Source organism: Heterodontus francisci, chromosome 9 (genome assembly GCF_036365525.1).
Source record: "Heterodontus francisci isolate sHetFra1 chromosome 9, sHetFra1.hap1, whole genome shotgun sequence".
NCBI lineage: Eukaryota > Metazoa > Chordata > Chondrichthyes > Heterodontiformes > Heterodontidae > Heterodontus > Heterodontus francisci.
The window spans coordinates 45095225-45117361 of record NC_090379.1 but is presented as its reverse complement, the minus strand read 5'-3'; the positions used below and the strand labels follow the sequence as shown (position 1 = coordinate 45117361).

Sequence of the window (22137 nt, the reverse complement as noted above, 5' to 3'; positions counted from 1 at the left end):
GCAATTTTGGTCAAGGAAACCATTACAGCTGTGAGGAAGGATGATATGTTGGAAGGTTCATCAAATGAGGCCGCATGGATTGAGATAAGGAACAAAAAAGGGGCAATCACACTGCTGGGAGTGTACTATAGACCCCCCCAAACAGTCAGAGGGAGATAGTAGAGTAGATATGTAGGCAAATCTTTGAAAAGTGCAAGAACAATAGGGCAATAATAGTAGGGGATTTTAATTACCCCAATATTAACTGGGATAGTTTAAGTATGAAAGGAATTGAGGGAGCAGAATTCTTGAGGTCTATTCAGGAGAACATCTTGCCCAGTATGTAGCAAGTCCAACAAGAGAGGGTGCAGTTTTGGACTTAGTTTCAGGAAATGATGATGGGCACATGGAAGGAGTGGCAGTGGGAGAGCATTTTGGTGGTCGTGATCATAATTCAGTCAGTTTTAACATAATTATGGAAAAGGACAGAGATAGAACAGGAGTTAGAGTTTTCAATTGGGATAAGGCCAGTTTTACTAAACTGAGGAGTGATTTAGTGAAAGTGAACTGGAAACAGCTACTTGAAGGTAAATCAGTGTCAGAACAGTGGGAGGCATTCAAAGGGGAGATTCAAGGGGTTCAGGGTAAACATGTTCCCACAAGGAAAAAGGGTGAGGTAGCCAAATCTGGAGCCCCATTGATGTCATGGAGCCTATAGGGTAAGATAAGACAGAAAAGGAAAGCTTATGTCTGACACCGAGAACTCAATACTACAGAAAGCCGAGAGGAATATAGAAAGTGGAGGGGTGAAATCAAAAAGGAAATTAGAAAGCAAAGAGAGGGCATGAAAGAATATTGGCAAGCAAAATCAAGGTGAATCCAAAACTGTTTTATCAATACATTACGAGTAAGAGGATAACTAAGGGGAGAGAGTAGGGCCCATAAAAGACCAAAAAGGTAACCTATGTGTATGAGCAGAATGTATTAGTATGGTTCTTAATGAATACTTTGCGTTTGTCTTCACAAAAGAGGATGATGATGCAGATATCGTAGTTAAGGAGGAAGAGTGTGAAGTATTGGATGTGATAAACATAGGGAGAGAGGAAGTATTAATGGGATTAGCATCCTTGAAAGTAGCTAAACCACCAGGGCCAGAGAAAATGTATCCTAGGCTGTTAAAAGAAACAAGAGAGGAAATAACAGAGGGTCTGATCATCACTTTCCAGTCCTCACTGGATACAGGTGTGGTGCTGGAGGATTGGAGAATTGCTAACGTTGTACCTCTGTTTAAAAAAGAGCGAAGGATAGACCGAATAATTACAGGTCAGTCAGTCTAACCCCAGTAATGGGCAAATTATTGGAATCTATTCTGAGAGACATCATAACCTGTCACTTAGAAAGGCATAGGTTAATCAAGGATAGTCAGCATAGATTTGTTCAGGGAAGATCTTATTTGACCAACTTGATCGAATTTTGTGAAGATGTAACAAGGAATATAGATGAGGGTAGTGCAGTTGATGTGGTCTACATGGATTTTAGCAAGGATTTTGACAAGATCTCACATGGCAGACTGGTTAAAAAATTTAAATCCCATGGGATCCAGGGAAATGCAGCAACGTGGATACAAAATTGGCTTATTGGCAGAAAACAAAGGGTAATTGTTGATGGGTGTTTTTGCGACTGGAGGGCTGTTGCCAGTGGCATTTCACAGGGTCCCCGGCTTTTTGTGGCATATATTAACAATTTCGACGTAAATGATGGAGGCATGATCAAGAAGTTAGCAGACGACCACAAAGATTGGCCATGTGGTAGATAGCGAGGAGGATAGCTGTAGGCTGTAGGAAGATATTGATGGTCTGGTCAGATGGGCAGAAAAGTGGTAAATGGAATACAACCTGGAGAAGTGTGAGATGATGCATTTGGGGAGGTCAAACAAGGCAAAGGAATACATGATTAATGGGAAAATACTGAGAAGTGTAGAGGAAGTAAGGGACCTTGGAGTGAATGCCCACACATCCCTGAAGGTAGCAGGACAGGTCGATAAGGTGGTTAAGAAGGCATATGGAATCCTTTCCTTTATTAGCCGATGTATAGAATATAACAGCAGGGAGGTTATGCTGGAACTGTATCACTCATTGGTTAGGCCATAACCTGAGTACTGTGTGCAGTTCTGGTCACCTCATTACAGAAAGGATGTAATTGCACTAGAGAGGGTACAGAGGACATTTATGAGGATGTTGCCAGGACTGGAAAAATGCAGCTATGAGGAAAGATTGGATAGGCTGGGGTTGTTCTCCTTGGAACAGAGAAGGCTGAGGGGAGATCTGATTGAAATGTACAAAATTGTGAGGAGCCTGGATAGAGTGGAGTGAAGGGTTTATTCACCTTAGCAGAGAGGTCAGTGATGAGGGGGCATAGGTTTAATGTGATTGGTAGAAAAATTAGAGGGGAGATGAGGAAAAACTTTTTCACCCAGAGGGTGATGGTCTGGAATTCACTGCCTGAAAGGGTAGTTGAGGCAGAAACCCTCAACTCATTCAAAAGGAGTCTGGATATGCACCTCAAGTGCCGTAAGCTGCAGGGCTATGGACCAATTGCTGGAAAGTGGGATTAGAATAGGTGGATTGTTTTTTGGCTGGCACAGACACGATGGGCCAAGTGGCCTCTTTCTGTGCCTTAAATGTTCTATGATTCTAATAGGAAAGGGTATAACATATAAATTTAGAGAGAGAATTGTAAACCCATATTTGGCCCTGGTGAGACCACATCTGGGGTATTGCATGTTGTTTTGATCTCCCTATTTCAAAAACATCCAGTTATTGAAGTGGGTACAAAGGAGAGTGGGGTGTTTGATCCCTGAACTTAAAGAAAGAAATGACATATGAGGAAGGACTATCATAGGTTATTTTTCTCTTCAAATGAGATTGAGAAGGGATGTTATATGAATGTTTAAAATTATGAAAGGTTTCGAAAAATTGGATCCAAGAAAGCTCTTCTGCCATGTACAGAATTTAAGCAGAGGGGATCATATTTACAAATTACAAACAGCAAAAGAAAATAGAAGATGCGGGAGGAACTTTTCTACTTAAAGGGTGATATATATATATATGGAAGAGATTAGACAGTGGTGGTGAAACTAAAAACTTTAATGAATTTCAGGAAGGAACTAGACGGAGTTTGGTTAACAGCTTGCATTTATAGAGTGCCTTTAACTTAAGAAAAGATCTAAAGGCGCTTCACAGAATCGTTAATTGACCCTGAGAAGAACAGACTGATTCGCGGTACAGCGAGATTCATTAAATTACTGTGGCGCCTCTGGTTATTCTCGGACTGAAGATATCATCAACTCAATTGATAAGAAACAAAGAGGCAAATAAAAGGAGGAGAACTGATGGCTGCCCACCCAGCCAGAGATATGATTAAACACGGTGAAGGCTGAGTTTTGAGTCTGTGCCTTAATGCTGTGTCCTCCAGTAATGGGAAACGAGGACGATGTCCGTGCTGTCGATGGCTGTGTCTGTAGCCATAAGTATCAGCAGGATGATGGAACACACACTGTTCGAAATCCTATTGCTGCTGCACAGTCTTTGCCATTTCAGATTTATTGAATATCCTATTTAAAACAGAATGTTCAAACCTTAGAAATATTAGTGTATCAACAAACCGCAAGACATTTATCATTTGAGAAAACAATGTGCCTGTATAGTATTGTGAATCAGCTCAAACACACAATTCACTACTATGGATTTTTACAGTGTAAATACACTTTTACTTTCCAACCGTGTTGAGCTGAGAGAGACTTGGTTATATCAGAATCGTTTACTTCTGTGTACTCCGGGCTTGTTATAATCATCCTTTTGGAAAATATCGCTTGAAAAAGAGGAATGATTGATTTTAAGACTGTTATAATGTAGTTATTTGCTTGGGAGGGGTTGAAATAAGAGAGGAATTGCTGTCTATGTGTGTTTCCACGTGTTCATGGACCTCCGTTCTCAATAAGTCTTGAGTATCTTGTGTATAAGTAAAGTGTGGGGAGGTCCAACAGAGCCCCCAACATCCTGTTAACCGACTGGAGTATGCTCCATGTGCTCAAACCTAAATGATAACACGACGTCCTCTGGGTCTCGCGGCGTTCCCTCTGGACTCCCAACTACAATTAAGATTGCAATGAAGTGCACTAACCTGAACGCTTGAAGCATTGGGAAAACAATGTTTAGGTTTTCCCCAATATCATATAAATAACAGAGAGGTTAGCGAGCAAGTTGGAACCATAAAAGAAAATGAACTAGTTGGAATGTTAAAGCCTGTTTTCCACGAGTGTTCGCTAATATGAATAACATTACCTTGTTAATTTTTTGTACTATATATATCTTAAAAGATTTTGAAGTCAGTGTGGTAAAAGCATTGGATGTTGGCAAGAAATAAGACCAGCAAACCTTTTGGGTCAGACAACATAATATCAAGGATAGTGAAAGATGAGGGATGCAATTTGTGAAGTATTTGATATTGCATTAAGAATACATTTATATAGCACCTTTCATGACCTCAGGATGTCCCACAGCGCTTTATGAATGAATTAACAATGAAGTACATTCACTGTTGTAATGTATGAAATGCAGCCGCCAATTTGCATCCAGCAAGCTCCAACAAACAGCAATGTGATAATGACCGGATAAGCTGTATTATTTTTTAGTAATTATGATTGAGGGATAAATATTGGCCAGGATAACTCTGCTGCTCTTTTTTGAAATAATGCCATTAGAGCTTTTCTGTCTACCTCAGAGGGCAGATGGGGTTTTGGTTTACTCTCCCATCTGAAAAACAGCACCTCCAATAGTACTTCATTGGAGTGTTAACCTAAATTTTTTGTGCTCAAATCTCTTGGAGTGGGACTTCTGATTCAGCAAGGAAAAGTGCTACCAACTGAGGCATGGTTAACACTACTGAAAGAATCACTGCAGTTTGGTGAGGTCCTACAGACCTAGAAGCAATCAAAAGCAGTATCTATATTTAAAAAGAATAACAAATGTGACTAATGCAACTACAGGATCTTTAACAGGGAAACATGGGAAACTGTTGAAAAGCATGGGCTGGAGGAATACATATACAGCAATAACTTAAACAGCAAACACAGAATTAGAAGGGAAAGGTCCTGCCTGTCAAATCTTCTTGATTTATTTGAGGACATCAAGGAAAAAGTAGAATAGCTTACTTTGATATTTAAAAAGCTTTCAGTGAAGTTGCATATGAAAGTTTTCTAATTAAACTAAAATCCAGGGTACAACATTGGACTTGATAAGTAGTTTTTCTTTAACTCGCACTACATGGAATGGTAGACTGAGGAGAGGGACTGAGTGGAAATCTGCAAGGGTCAGCATTTGCACCTCTTTTCCTCTTAAATTGCTCAAAAGACCTGAATTCTAAGAGTAAATCTTAGTTTGTGAAATTTGTTGATGATCCCTAAGTGAGAGGAGTAAAGATAGAGGATGCAGCTAAATACTTGCTGCAGAATTTATATTAGTTATAAAATTAGGCAGTCAACTGGAAAATCCAATTTAACAATAAGGAATGTAAAGTAGTGCACATTAGTTGAAAAAAATGTACTAGTAAACATGCAATGAATTAGCACAGGGAGGTTCAAAAAAGGGAACTCAGAGGAATAGTAGAGTCCTCACTTGCAATGCCTAGATATTGTCGCAAAGCAATTAAAATAATGGGATACTGGGATATATAGTTAGAACAATAAAGTGCAAAGTTAAGTTGAGATTTTAAACTGCGTTCACATTTGTGTCAATTTTGGTCACTATGCCACGAAAACATGTACAAGTACACAGAAGAGGAAAACGGGCACGTTAAAAATTAAGGGGCAGGAGGTTTAGAGGGGATTTGAGGAAATTTTTTTTCACCCAGAGGGTGGTTGGAATCTGGAACGCGCTGTCTGAAGAGGTGGTAGAGGCAGGAACATTTAAGAAGTATTTAGACGAGCATACAAGGCTCCGGGCCAAGTGCTGGAAAACGGGATTAGAATAGTTAGATGCTTGATGGCCAGCTAAGACATGATGGGCCGAAGGGCCTGTTTCTGTTCTGTATAACTCTAAACGAATAATCCCGAAAGGGGAAGAACAAAGAGCAAAGAGGAATGATTAGATAAGGTCAAATTTTCTAGACTTCAAAGTTGGTTGGGCCAGAGTAATCTGATCAAGATATAGAGAATGATATAAATAAGGTAAATCCAGCAGGTGAGCAAAATCAATCTAGATTAAATAAATAGAAAGTAAATTTAAATGCTATATTTGGAAGAAGTTAGTTACTGCAGGAATATCTGCCAAAAGGGGAATAGGAATAACAGCATTGAACCCATCAAAATATAGTTGAATGCAATGATGGGAACGTTTGAGTACATAAGCAACCATCTGCTCCTTTCCCTTTCTTATGTAGTTACTTTCTAAAGTCCATGAAATATTTTAGTTCAATAAGGGTCGATAACCACAGAACTCAGATTCAGACAACTGGCAAAAAGACAGAAGGGAGATGAGGAGACAAAAACAAGAAATGCTGGAATCACTCAGCAGGTCTGGCAGCATCTGTGGAAAGAGAAGCAGAGTTAACGTTTCGGGTCAGTGACCCTGAGATGAGGAGAAATGTTTTGCATGGGGAGTTGTTATGATCTGGAATGCGCTGGCTGAAAGGTTGGTGGAAGCAGTCAGTAACTTTCAAAAGGGAATTGGATATATACTCGAAACATTTGCAAGGCTATGAGGAAAGAACAGTACAGTGGGATAATTGGAAAGTTCGTTCAAAGAGCTGATACGGGCTGAATGGCCTCCTTCTATGCTGTAAGATTCTCTGTGCTATATAAACGAATAAGCTTGGAGGGGCTATCATTCATTACCAGAAGGAGGACGGATTTCTTCTACGAAGCTCCCTTTAAGAAACTGGATTGTGCTTTGTGTTGGAGTGGACGGATGCGTCCTTCACCTTCACTCCAGGTTGGACAGCTATCTCCTCAACATTTGATCCGTGTTCCTGCACTCGGGTGTGACATGGTGGTTGGGATGGAAAACACCATCAGTCGAGCGAAGCAAACTCAGCCATCTATGACAACAGCTATTCGAAGTTAAATCACATCAGCCTGACCGACAGCCAGGAGGAACTGCTTAACCGTGAAGGATAGAAAGCTTCAGGTAAACCGAAAGTTGGTGTCAAAAGTCTCCTCCTTCCCCCAACCCAGATTTAGCGAAAAAAGGAGGATCATGAATGGCTAACTGTCCCAGCATCCACCAATATAGTAAAAGGTAAAAATGATTAGTTCTGGTCCACCGCATCTAGAGAATAAAGAGTCTCACTTTCCTATCTCATTGCCAGTCCAACATCATTGTGGCCACGGACCTGTAAACCTCAACTTTACCTTTAAGGGTGAATTGTGACGGAAATGTGTGATTGCAACCCGTTGATCCTCATGGAAATACATAACTTTACCATCACAAGGAGACGGATGAAAGTAGTCACGCAGTGTGAGATGTCGAACGCTGGGGCTGCTAATTCATTTCGTTCTGAATTGTAAATCTCTCTTAACTACTGTTTAGGTTGTTAGAAGAGTGTAAGCTCTCAGCATGAAAACAACAATGGATCACCACTCTGCTCCTTCGGTGTTCGCCTGCTGCATTCTGACCCTCATTGCTGGCGGTTTTGCTCAAGGTAAATTGAGATTTATTTTACGCATATCCTGTGGAAAGGATGTAGTGTGGAGGCCGGCGTCAGATTATTGCCAGTACATAAATAGCTACAAGGACAGTTTCATTGACCGCTCTATTGATCATGTTCAGATAGATTTGCTTTCTGTTGTGACAAAGATGCTTACGAGGGACCACCGATACTGCGGACAATACTGTAATGATGAGACTGGATTTCTGTGTTTGGGTGTTAGTTTAATGATCAGTTTAATGAGCAACTTTTAGGGATGAATTGATTTGCACAGGTTAAAACAAAATTAAATAAAAACTCGATCTGGTTAAGATCAAACACTGGATGTAAAGTTCATCACGATGCAGTCAGACCTTATCTTGTGCCTGGATTTGTTTAGATCTCCGACTGAACAATATCAGTCATAGACGTTTCTTTTAGAAAGGGTCGTTTAATAAGCCCAGTAAAACAGGACTAATATTCGATAAAACGTGCAGTGCACTTCTTAAATCAGATCGTTCAGACCTGTTAGGATAGGGAGCACATCAAGATTGTGATAAGTAACACTTTAAAGGATTTCATCATTGGTGAGACCCATTATTCAAACAGTACGTTACTAAAACAAATTAATCATCGGAAACATAACAAAACTAAAAGATGTTGAACGTATCCACTATTTGTGCATATATCCTACCTGTATATATTCATTCCCAGTGGAGACAAATCCAGTGAAACGAGCATTATTTTAAGAATTGTAATCCACCCAGCGCTCCGTATGGCTTTTTAAACAGTGGAAGACCTCGACACAATGAGTTTCCAATAACCCACTGTCCCTCAGATTTTGCCGAATACACATCTACTGACAATCCCGTCCCCCTGTAGAAAAATAGGAACATGACTTTGCTGTAGTAAATGTGAGGATAATGCTAATCCGCAGTAGAAACCGTTTATAAACAACTCTCTTTATAAAATGGGGGAGAAGGTGGACAGTATATTTAATGATGGTGAGATGCTGCACAGTCCCATTCTGTAGAGACAATAACCTGCCCCCTTGTGTCCCCGCAAGTGAATGTGGTGTCGCCTTGTTGCAGTTATACCATCCCCATGATATAAATTCGATATATCATGTGCCACTTCATTGTCACCATTAAAACTTTTCAAATGTTCACCCTGTCGTTTGATTTTGTACCTTGTCCATCTGTTTATGGTCATTACCTTTTCTTAAGCAGTCTGATGGCAGAGACTTCGAGGCCGACATTCATACTTGCAACAAAAAACGATAATGCATGTTTTCATCCATTTTAAAGTAATATTAATACATTCTGTGCTGGAATGACATTGCTCTTTTTGGCTACATCACAAGACATTTGCAATAATGTTTTTTTTTACATTTCTGAAAGGAGCTACATCAGTATCAGCGTCCTAGAATCCAGTTGTGATTTTTACAACTGTAAAGGGAAATGGTTCAGTAGCAATGGGTAAAAGCGATATTTAGCAGCCAGGCTGTATATGTGGTTGTATACAGCTTTCTGAGTACACTACGGTGGAGGCAGCAGACACTCACCATGCAGACACAAAAGCAAAATACTGAAGATACTGGAAATCTGAAATAAAAACGGAGAATGCTGAACAGACTCAGCAAGTCTGGCAGCATCTGTGGAGAAAGCGAAACAGAGTTAATGTTTCAGGTCGATAACCTTTAGTTAGAGCTGTAAAAAGTTAGAAATACACCTGGTTTTAAGCAAGAAGTGGGGAAAAGGGAAAGGGGAAAAGGACAAAAGGAAAAGTCTGTGATAGGGTCGAAGGCAGGAGAGATTTGTTATGGGCAGATGGGAAATGGGGTGGCTGGTTTCCACTTGTCACCTCCCAATTTACTGCAGATAGTGCTTTTGTTAAACTAGTGTTTCAGCCCCTGTGCTTTGTTTGCCAAATAAACAGATAGTGACAGATTTTCTCAAAGGTTTGAAACAAGTGATTAAATATTTATTGAACAACAATCACCCAAAGTGATTGCAACACCACCCACCCACACACACACATTGGTTGGGATTTTACAGAGCTCCCAATGTCAGGCTCCGTGGCATAAAAGCCTGCTACCCGACCCGAACCCGACGGGGCCCGACGACATGTGTCGGATTTGGGTCGGGTCGGGTTGCAATTCCGGGTTCGGCATTCGGGCTCAGATCGGGCCGGGTCGGACAGGCTCTATCACAGTTAAGTGGCTCCAATGTTAATTTCATTTTTTCACAAGAAAGGTGGTTTTGTTACAGTTATTTTAAGCTTGTGCAGATCAGCAACAAAGTGAAAAACGGAAGGTAAGTTAACTGATGGTCAGGTCAGGGCGCAGGAAAAAGTGAAAGGACTTGGGTTTGGGTCGGATGTGGTTCTGTTGGGCTCGGATCGGGTTTTTATTTTGCAGACCCGAGCAGGCCTTTACCATGGCGGGGGGTAGGGGGAGGGGTGGCGGGGAGCTGGAAGATCGTTCTGGCAGTGGCCCACCACTGGGCAACAGGACTCTGTTTACCATATGTAAATTAATTAAATGAATACATTTAAATAAACTTAGCTGCAATCTTACGGTCGGACTGCGGTCTTTTGAGCAGTGGCTGGCACTCACGCGCCTTCACTTTCCCATCTGGGGAAAGCAGGTGCTGCAGTGGTGGGAAGGGGGGAGCTTAAGATTTTTAGTGTGTGGGGGGGGGGGGGGGGGGGTGGAAACGGGGTCAAATTTACATCATTAGTGTAGGGATGTTGGGAAGGGGTAACCTGTGCACTTTGTTCAGTTTGGGGGTGGGAGGGGGGGGCATGTTTGAAAGATAAGTGTTTTTTTGGGGGGAAGGGCAAATACTTATATTTATTGTTATTGGGGGGTGGAAAAGGGGTGGCAGATTTATGATCAGTACAGTGGGGGGGGGGCTATAACTTAAAAAATTTTAATTAATTGGCTGCCCTTTAAAAATGTCACCACACCTGCGCACAGGCAGCTGATGCCATTGCCAGTGTCTGAGAGACCGCCCCCTCCACATGATTGGGGGGTGTGCCAACCGGGTTATTAACATAGGCTGCCACTGGTGGCCCGCACATGCGGGCTGCCATTATTTTTGCCTGCCGCCGAGAGCAGTAGCGGGTGCTTAAAATCCAGCCCATTCACTCCCACATGCAAACTCAAAAAAAGATAGATAGAAGATAAAGGGTAAAAGGCATTAAGAGTTCAAGGTTTAAAAGTCTGCTGTTTTCATGAAAAACCTGTGGGATCCTCTTAAAAGGTAAGTTTTTAAAGTTGCAGGCATGTTTGCTGGTTGTCTTGCATTTGCTGGGATATTGAAGTCTTCCAGCAGTCAACACTTCAGTTTGAAGACAATACTGGCATTTCTTAGTTCACTTTTCACAAGTGGAGGAGTTGTTCCTAAGTCACTGTCTTATTTCTCTGATGCAGTTGGTTGCAAACTCATCTCAGCAGGATTCAACTGTCTTAGCTAGAGTTGATCTCTATCTCTCTCTCTCTCTCTCTCTCTCTCTCTCTCAGCCTTGTGCTGGAATTGAAGATGACTTTCAATGTTCTCACTGTGGCTGGAGATTTCTGGCTGATGTCTTGATGTCCTGATATTCTCTTTGTTCTCCTTTGTTCTCCTTTGTTCTCAAAAAGTGTTACCTTTAGAGGTAAACTCATTAAATGTTAGTCTCACCCATGTGACTTTAGGTTTCAGTTCCTGAAGGGCTATACAATAGCTTCTAATGGCAGTTTAGTTTGAAAGATGAGGTATTTTCACACTTTATTAGAGTGATTGGAGTGTGAGAGACAGGGCATCTGCAAGTGCCTTTGTTTTAGCTCATTCATGTCTGATGAGCTGTCTACAATTTCAATGCAGATGGGACTAACAAGTTTTCGTTCTAACAGACATGAATGTGTATTTCAGTGCAGGAGAAGGTGGCTGTCATGTGACTTTGTCCTCCAACTTGATGAAGGCAAGTGTTCCCATCTTTTAAATTTTTCTTTATATATAACTCTCCAGTTTACTTTAGTACTTCTATCGCAGCACTTCCCATGAACATGACAGATTATATAATAAAAAGGATGATAGTGCAAAGCAGAAGGAGATGGTAATGGGACAAGTAAAGAAACAAAAGATGGGTCTAAAGGAGGCGTAAATGGGGAAAGCAGAATCATCACCAACAGCTGCAGACCGAGAAAATGGGAGCAGATGTTATGATCTGAAACTGTTGAACTCATTGTTGAGTCTGAAAGTCTGTAAAGTGCCTAAATGAAAGATGAGGTACTGTTCCTTGAACTTACGTTGAGCTTCATTGGAACAGTGTAGGAGACCGAGAACTAAGCGGTCAGAATGGGGGAGGGGCGGTGGTGGGGGTGGGAGTTAAATGGTGGAAACTCAGAGTCACTTTTGCGGACAGAACAGAGGTGCTCCACAAAGCAGTCACCCAATCTGTGCTTGGTTTCCCCAAAGTAGAGGAGACCATATTCTGAGCAGCTGAAAGAAGTACAAGTAGATCATTATTTAAACTGGATGGAGTGTTTGGAGCAATGGACAGTGAGAAGGGAGAAGGCAAAAAGGCAGGTGCTGCCTCTCCTGTGCTTGCATGGGAAGGTGTCATGAAAAGGGGAGTGGTTGTTGGGGTTGATTGAGGAGTGGACCAGGGTGTCATGCAGGGAACGGTTCCTTAAGAATGCTGAAATGGGAAGGGAAGATGCGTTTGGTGATGGCATCACGCTGGAGTTGGCAGAATGGTGGAGGCTGATCCATTGAATGTGGAGGCTGGTGGGGTGGAGGTGAGGACAAAGAGAACCTATTGTGGTTCTAGGAGGGAGGGGAAGGGTTGAGAACAGAAGTGTGGGAAATGGCTTGGACACTGTCAAGGACCACAGTGGTGAAAAATCCTCAGTTCAGAAAAAAGAAGACATATCAGAAGCACCGATATGGAAGGATGTATCATCAGAACGGATGCTGCAGAGAAACTGGGAGAACGGAATAGACTCATCATACTTATATGGCTCAAAGAATGATTGCACATAGGGATTAATGTTGCCTTCCTTACCAGGACCTGGAGGAGATATTGAGGAGGTGTTGAGGGGGGGGGGGGGGGGGGGGGGTGGAGGGGGTGGGGGGAATGCAGGACTAGACAAACACAATGATGAGGAATGAGTATTAACAAAAGTAGGAGCAGAAGATGTAATCTGCACATGACATAAATTCTGCTTGTCAAAGATATTGGGCAGGATTTTCCTTCCGGTAGGAGGGAAACAGATGTTGGGACTGTTTCTGGATCCCGAACCCCCGGAGAGAAACAGTCACCACCCAATATTCTTGGGGGAACCCCCTTAATTGGCTTGGAGATGGGTTTGGCAGCCAATTAGCGGCCACAGGGGTGGGAAGGGAGGTGGGACTGTGCAAATGTGGGCTTGATTTAAGCAGACAACAGCAGCCATTACTGTGTCTGCCATTTCATTGCTTTACCTGGAGTTGGAAAGATGTCTCAGAAGAGGCAGAGGCCTGGAACCCGGGGCAGGGCAGCCCCTCGATTCAAGAATGTGCAACTGGAGGTCCTCCTTGAGGCCATGAGGGAGAGGAGGAAGGTCCTTTTCCTGGAGGGTGGCAGGGGGAGGACACCCACCCAGACTAAACTGGCCTGGAGTGAGCTGGCTGACACTGTCAGCAAATGGAGTGTGATGCTCAGAAGTTGGATCCAATGTAGATATAAATTCAATGAACCTATTCACTCTGGCAAGGTGAGTGCAACTCCAAATCCTTAAGACAGGCCTTTGGGTATTCACCCTCCAGCAGACACACCAGCTGCAGAGCCTCAGGGCGCATGCTACTCCTGAGCATGGGAGGAGTGTGTGCCCAGGACACTTACTGACCCCTCAGAATGGCTCAGAGCCAGAGTGCTACTGAGGACCTGCCAGCAGTGAAACATGCAGCCTCTAATGGATAGGAGCAACAGGCACTGGCCATAGAAGACAGTTAAATTGACTTCTTTAAACTTTTCATTGGTGTTTTTACTTCTGTTCTTGAAGAATATGAATGCTCAGAGGAGTACTAAACACAGATGATTAATTGACATTCCACAACTTATTATTCATATTTACTTTTCTTTCAAATTCAGAAGAAGAACATCAGACCCCTAGTGCCTGACAATCCCATTATTAATTCAGTCCATTCTTTGAATTAAGCTCTGTAGATTTAAATGTGAAATTGACCTGAAATTAAAACAAAATGTAACTGGTTGGGTAATCAATTCAACCATACCTTCGAGATACAAATAGCATACTAGGAATAATTAAACTTTTACTATCTATGATATTAAATGTTCATTGTAGACAGTAATGGTAACATAATGGAGTCAAATAGTCCACTGGAAATTGCAGAGGTGATAGTCATAAATGTTTGCTAGGGATGGTAACTCAGCTCATTACTTGGGCATTCATTTACTAATTTATATTTTTCTTCTGTACCTGTAGGGACTGAATGTAAACGTGGCTGTTACTTATTAAATGGATTTTGTGAGACCACTGGTGAATGCAGGTACAAACTCAACTACACATTCAAGTAGGGAAATATTACCTAAGTTCCAGTTTTGTAAAAAAAGAGAAATAAACTAATTCTTTTATAATTACAAACTACTGCTATTTTGTAAAGTGTCCAGTACTGAACTTATGAGATTTTATCATAGAATCATAAAATGGTTACAGTACAAGGAGGCTATTTGGCTGTCAAGTCCATACCAGCTGTCTGCAAGAGCAGTTTAGCTAATCCCAATCCCTGGCCCTTTCCCATTTTTTTTCTTTAGGGGCTTACCCAATTTCCTTTTGAAAGCCATGATTGAATCTGCCTCCACCACTCTCTCAGCCACTGCATTCCAGATCATAATCACTTGCTGTATAAAGAATTTTTTCCTTGTGTTATCTTTGGTTCTTTTGCCAATCACTTTAAATCTGTGTCCTTTTGTTCTTGATCCTTCTGCCAATGGGGACAATTTCTCTTTATCTACTCTGTCTAGACCCCTCATGATTTTGAACACCATTATCAAATCTCCTCTCAGCATTCCTGTCTAGGGAGAACAACCAAAGCTTCTCCAAGCTATCCATGCAACTGATGTCCCTTATCCCTGGAACCATTCTTGTAAATCTTTTCTGCACCCTCTCTAAAGCCTTTTCAAAGTGTGGTTCCCAAAACTGGAAGCAATACTCCAGCTGAGGCTGAACCAGTGTTTTATAAAGGTTCATCATAACTTTCTTGCTTTTGTATTTTATGCCTCAATTTATAAAGCACAGGATCCCGCATGCCTTTTTAACCTGCCCTGCCACCTTCGACAATTTGTGCACATATATCTCCAGGTCTCTCTGTTCCTGCATTCTCTTTAGTTTATATTGCCTCTCCTCGTTCTCTCCACCAAAAGATATCACTTTGCACTTCTCTGCATTACATTGCATCTGCCACGTCTGTCCATTTCACCAGCCTGTCTATGTCCTCACCATCCTTCTCACATTTCACTATACTTCCAAGTTTGTGTCATCTACTAATTTCAAAAATGTGCCCTGCACACACGAGTCTGAACCATTCATACAGATGAAGAGCAGTGGTCCTAGTACTGACCCCTGGGGAACCCCACTATATACCTTCCGTCCAAAAATAGTACAATACACCACTACTGTCTGTTTCCTGTCACTGAGCCAACTTTATATCCATGCTGCCACTGTCTCTTCTATTCCATTATACTGTACATATCATGATGGTTCCATTCTTATCTTTCTAATCGTAACTAGAGAATTGCCATCAATGGCTTCTCTTCCCATTTCCTCACAGTTCCCTTTGGGGTCCCCCAAGGATCTCTCCTTGGACCCCTCCTATTTCTCATCTACATACTGGCCCTCAGTGACATCATCTGAAAACATGTTACTTTCCAAATACATGCTTATGACACCCAGCTCCGCCTCACCACCACCTCTCTCAACCCTTCCACTGACTCTAAATTGTCAGATTGCTTATCTGACATCCAGTAGTGGATGAGCAGAAATGTAACGATTGGGAAGACTAAAAAGCCATTGTCTTTGGCCCCCACACAAACTCTGCTCCCTCGCCACTGATTCCATCAATCTCCCTGGCAATTGTCCAAGGCTGAACCAGACTGTTCACAACCTTGGTATCATATTTGGCCCAAGATCAGCTTTCAACCACATATATCCATTACCATTACTGAATCGCCCACCATCAACATCCTGGAGGTTACCATTGACCAGAAACTTAACTGGACCAGCAATGAAAATACTGTGGCTACAAGAGCAGGTCAGACATTGGGAATTCTGTAATGAGTAACTCACCTCCTGACTCCCCTAAGCTTGTCCACCATCTGCAAGGCACAAGTCAGGAGTGTGATGGAATACTCTCCACTTGCCTGGATGAGTGCATCTCCAACAACACTCAAGAAGCTCAACACCATCCTGGACAAAGCAGCCCCCTTGATTAGCACCTCATCCACCACCTTCAACATTCGCTGCCTCCACCACTGGTGCACAGTGGCAGCAGCGTGTGCCATCTACAAGATGCACGACAGTAACTCTCCAAGGTGCCTTAGACAGCACCTTCCAAACCTGTGATCTCTGCCATCTAGAAGGACAAAGGTAGCAGACACATGGGAACACCACCACCTGCAAGTTCCCCTCCAAGCCACACACCATCCTGACTTGGAACTGTATCGCCATTCCTTCACTGTCGCTAGGTCAAAATCCTGTAACTCCTTTCCTAACAGCACTGTGGGTATACCTACACTAAATAGACTACAGCAGTTCAAGAAGGCAGCTCACCACCACCTTCTCCAAGGGCAGTTAAGGATGGGTAACAAATTCTGGCCTTGCCAGTGATGTTCACATTCCATGAAAGAATTTTAAAAATCTGCACGTAACTGAGGCGGCCTATTTCCACCTCCATAACATCGCCCATCTGCACCCCACCTCAGTTCTTCTGATGCTGAAACCCTTATCCAAGCTTTTGTTATCTTCAGACCAGACTGTTCTGATGCACTCCTGCTCAGTCTCCCACATTCTACCCTCAATAAACTTGTGAGCATCCAAAACTCTGCTGACCATGTCCTAACTCGTACCAAATGCTACTCACCCATTACTCCTGTGCTCACTGACCGACACTGACTCCCGTCGTTAAATAACACCTAGATTTTAAAATACTCTGATGAAAGGTCACTGACCTGAAACATTAACTCTGCTTCTTTCTCCACAGATGCTGCCAGACCTGCTTAGTAATTCCAGCATTTCTTATTTTTATTTCAGATTTCCAGCATCTGCAGTATTTTGCTTTTATTTTAAAATGCTCATCCTTGTTTTCAAATCCCTACATGGCCTGGCCTCTTCCTATCTCTGTAATCTACTCCAGCCCTACCGCCCTCTGAGATATCTGCACTCCTCTAATTCCGGCCTCTTGAGCATCCCTGATTTTAATTGCTCCACCATTGGTGGCCTTGCCTCCAGTTGCCGAGGCCCTAAGCTTTGGAATACCCTCCCTACGCCTCTCCACCTCTTCACCTTGCTTTCTTCCTTTAAGACACTCCTTAAAACCTATCTCTTTGACCAAGCTTTTGGTCATCTGCCTTAATATCTCCCCTCTGTGGCTCGGTGTCACAGGTTGTTTTTTGATGAAGCGCCTTGGGACATTTTATTATGTTGAAGGTGCTATATAAATATAAGCTGTTATTGTTCTGTCAAAATTAAAATTATACTCAAACTGTTTTACATCAGTGTTGTTTATAAAGCTATCCAAATGTACAAGATGTACCTTGTGCATTTATGAATGTTTCATTTATTCACAGAGTGGATCTGAGTTAGGCGAACAGATGCAAAAAGAAAATAGCGATTTTAATAAAGCAACTCTGATGTATTTGGTTGCCAAATGGTTACCTCCATCTGTTTTCAATCTGTTTTGGAGATGGCTTACTTTGATTTGATTCTTATTGCAGATGTATATAGTTTATATTTGAATGTAACCCATCACAAGGGAGAGGGGAGTCGGGTGGACAAGAAATATCTGACGAAAGTATTATTTATTCAAGGGGTAGATCTGACTTAGGATAATGAATGTAAATAGAACATATTGATTTTAACTATTTGAAACGATGACTGTGAGACAGTTGTTCTTTTGAAACAGCTGTTTTCCACCTGAAACATTAGCATACACCCCAGGGTCACCAGTTATGAAATTTGTTTTCCTTTTCTTATCCAGAGAAACAATGACAACAAAAGACTCCATAACCAGCAGCATATGAATAAACTAGGGCATACATGGGGCAGTGTTTATTACTCAGCAACATAAAATGTAATTCTATGAAAATGATGTATTGCTGTACATCTGGCCACTTGGGGCCCTCGGCCTCCAACCTCATAGTTTCCCAACCCCGTACAGCCCACTTCTACCTACTTCCCAACATCCACAATCAAGACTGCCCTGGTAAACCCATTGTTTCAGCCTGTTCCTGCCACACTAAACATATTTCTTCCTATCTTGACTCTAGCTTTACTCTCCTTGTCCAGTCTCTTCCCTCCTACATCTGTGACTCTTCCAATGCCCTATGCTACTTCAACAGTATGCAGTTTTCTGGCCCTCACCATCTCCTATTCACCATGGACGTCCAATCCCTCTATACTTCCATCCCCCACTAGGATGGTCCAAGAACTCTCCGCTTCTTTCTAAAACAGAAGCCCAACCAGTCTCCATTCACCACCACCCTCTTCCACCTGGCTGAACCTGTTCTCACATTGAACAACTTCTCCTTCAACTCTGCTCACTTCCTCCAAATTTAATGTTTTGCTATAGGTACCTGCGTGTGTCCTGGCTATGCTTGCCTTTTTGTGAGTATGTGGAACATTCCTTGTTCCAGTCCTACTCAGGCTCCATCCCTCACCTCTTCTTCCAGTACATTGATGACTGTATCAGTGCCGCTTCCTGCTCTCGCCCTGAACTAGAAAACTTCATTGACTTTGTTTCCAATTTCCACCCTTCTCTCACCTTCACATTGTCCACTCTGACTCTTCCCTTCCCTTCCTCAAATTCTCTGTTTCCATTTCTGGGGATAGGCTATCGACCAATATTCACTTTTAAGCCCATGGATTCCCACGGCTATCTGGACTACACTTCTGCATACCCCACGTCCTTCAAGGACTCAATTCCAGTTTCTCCATCTCAGTTGCATCTGTTCAGATGATGCAACTTTCCATACTAGTGCTTCAGATATGTCTTCCTTTTTCTTCAACTGAGGATTCCTCATCACTGTGGTTGACAGGGCTCTCAACCATGTTCAATCTATTTCACACACTTCTGCTCTTCCTCTTCTTCCCAGAGCCATGATAGGGTTTCCTTTATCCTCACCTTCCACCCCAACGGCCTCCATATTCAATGAGCATCCTCCACCATTTCCACCACCTCCAGTGTGATGTCACCACCAAACACATCTTCCCCTCCTCTCTCCTTTCAGCATTCTGAAGGGACTGTTCACTCCGTGACAACTCAGTTCACTCCTCAGTCATCCCCTTCACCTCCTCGCTTTCCTACGGCACCTTTCCATGCAAGCGCAGGAGATGCAACACCTGCCCGTTTACCTCCTCCCTTCCCATCGGCCACAGCCCCAAACACTCCTGTCCCCTTTCACTTGCTCAAAACCTATTACAGTACAAACCTTTGTCAGTTCAGAGAACCACAGAATAGTTACAGCACAGAAAGAGGCCATTGAGCCTGTTGTGTCTGCGCTGGCTCTCCGAAAGATCAATTTATCTAGTGCCACTCCCAACCTTCTCCTCGTAGCCCTGCACATTCTTCCTTTTCAGGTAACAATCCAAATCTCTCTTGAACCTGCCTCCACCACACTCTCATGCAATGTTTTCCAGATCCTAACCACTTGCTGCGTGAAAAAGGTTTTCCTCATGTCGCCATTGCTTGTTTTGACAATTACCTTACATCTGTGCCCTCTTGTTCTCAATCCTTCCACAAGTAGGAACAGATTTCCCTATCGACTCTGTCCAGATCCCACATGATTTAGAACACCTATATCAAATCTCCTATAAGACCAGGTGAGAGGGGTCTAGGGGTTCCCTCTTAGCCTTAGCCTGGTTTAACTGTAGCAGGGTTTAAATTTTTAAAAAACACCATGTTTTAGCTCCCCCTTAGGGAATCCTTGTTCACCGCTTTCCAATTGTAAGGCAAAGAAATCAATTCAGATAGGTTTTCTTAGATTGAAACAAGAAAGGTAGAAGTTTAATAATCTTAAACTTTAATCCGGTTAACGATTACGAATATGCGACGCCACCTTGCTAGCATGCATACGCGATAACCACACACGCAGATAGAGACAGAAAAAGTAGAAGGAACAAAGGGGGAAAAAGTTTGAGGCAATATCTGGTATTTACAGTCCTTTAAGTTCAATGTGGAGTTTTTAGTTGCCGGTCCGTCCTGCTGTTCGTTGGGGCCCAGTTCACGCTTCAACTTGTTTCGATGTTGGAATCTTTTCTCTCTTGAGGGTTACGTATCTTCCGTGGGTCCGGTAGCTTAGGAGAAAGTGAGAGAGAGCGAGAGAGGGGGCTTCCTTGTTCCAGCTTCCAGTTTAAAACAGCCTTCTGTTTCTTTCTCTGTGGCACAATTCAAAAAAACCCAGATTGCCCAGCAGGTTAGTCATGTGACTAGTACATTATTTGGAACAGTCTCCTGTGAGGTTTGTGGATTGTATTACCTTAGCAGTCTCTGGAATGCACTTCCTTACATCTTCAATGTCTGGTGATCAAAATCCATTTGGGTTAATTGGAGCAGGGAATAATCCTTTGTCTCCTCAAGCTGCAAACTTAGTATGCAAATGTCCTTCCAGCCCAGTGTCTGGTGATCTTCAAACAAGTAATTGCTTCACTCCAGCAACATTTTAAAATCAATGTTCATATGACAAAATTAATATGCCTCATTCTTGGCAGGTGGGGCTCTGCATGACACCTCATGATTTTGAACACCTACATCAAATCTCTTCTCTATCTTCTCTTTATGGAAAACAGTCCTAACTTCTCCAATCTATCCATGTAATTGAAGTTCTTCATCCCTGGAACCATTCTTGTGAATCTTTTTTGCCTTCACATCTTTCCTAAAGTGTGGCGTCCAGAACTGCACACAATACTCCAGTTGAGGCCGAATCAGTGTTCTGTACAAGTTTAGTATAACTTCCTTGCTTTTGTACTCTATGCCCCTATTATTGAAGCCTAGGATGCTGTGTGCTCTATTAACAGTTCTGATAAAAGGTTATCAACCCAAAACATTAACTCTGTTTTTCTCTGCACAGATGCTGCCAGACCTGCTGAGTATTTTCAGCATTTTCTTTTTTTGTTTCAGATTTCCAGAATCTTAAGTATTTTGCTTTTGTATTGAGTGGTTTCCCACTCTGATGTTCTAACTTGTATCAAACAGTGTGGTAAACTGGTGGGTATTAAGTTCAGTCATACTGAGATTGACACCAAGGATTTGAGCTCTTTGCTCCCAGAATATTAAGAATGTTTCCAGGTTATGTAGCCAATTTGGAGCACATGTTACTCTCCAATTTTATATTATTCAAGAAAGCCCAGAGGTAAATTTTTGTGTAGGTTTCTCCCACTCGTCATTTTTCTGGAGTTTCCAAGGTTCTCCCACTAAACATACAGCTCATGAGTGGAAGAACCCCTGCGGAAATTCATCTCCCCCTCCCATGAGTTGAGACGTCATTCCTTCTTTTGATCTTTGATAAAATGAGGCTTCTATATTTCTTTTGGAAACTTCTTAAACACATTCCTGCAGTCATCTTCAAGAAACTTGACCAAACAATATCCTGTTTTGTAACCGTAGGTGACTCACATCAGGTTTCAATTCCTCTAATTTTCCATCTCTCAGAGAGTGTTTAGTCCTCAGTTGTTTATTTCATCATTGCGTTTCCCAGTTTAAATGCATGTTGAATTGGATGCAAAGAAGCACCCATTAACATAGCATTAGAAGATTAGGAAAAATAGGATGTCAAAATATCAGCTTTAAAGGTGGGGAGAAAAGCTGCAATGTGGAGTTTAGAGAAAGAGAGTCAACACTTGTCTATTGAAGGAGTGATGCTGCTCATTGGGCCGCACCTCAGCATGATTTAGTACCTTCAATGGAGAAGACAACATATTTTTTTCAAAAATGAGGCATAGAGCATAGATATAAGAAGTGATTACAGAGATGCTATAGGAAAGTATCTGCTGTGTACCACCAATGATACCTTCGTCTGTTGGTCAGGTTCAAACATTCAACCATTCTTTTTTACGATGATGAGGCCAGCAAGTCCATGGCAGGTAACTCTACCTTCTTTAGTGCGTGCTGGGACTCCCAATGCAATCTCTTTACATTGTGTCATGGTTGGCTTGTTAATTTTGTATTGCCTGAGAACAAGTACTGTCACTGAGTTGAACTATGTCTGGATCCA

The 22137-nt window shown here is 42.3% G+C and overlaps 1 protein-coding gene across 1 annotated transcript in view; it reads left to right on the top strand.

Moving 5' to 3' along the window:
- LOC137373322 (protein delta homolog 1) overlaps window positions 1–22137 on the top strand; it is a 135139-nt gene that overhangs the window by 100275 nt on the left and 12727 nt on the right. The window contains exons 5-6 of the mRNA XM_068038146.1: window positions 11580–11628; window positions 14138–14201. Of these exons, the coding sequence (XP_067894247.1) occupies window positions 11580–11628; window positions 14138–14201 (113 nt within the window). The remainder of the gene's footprint in view (window positions 1–11579; window positions 11629–14137; window positions 14202–22137) is intronic.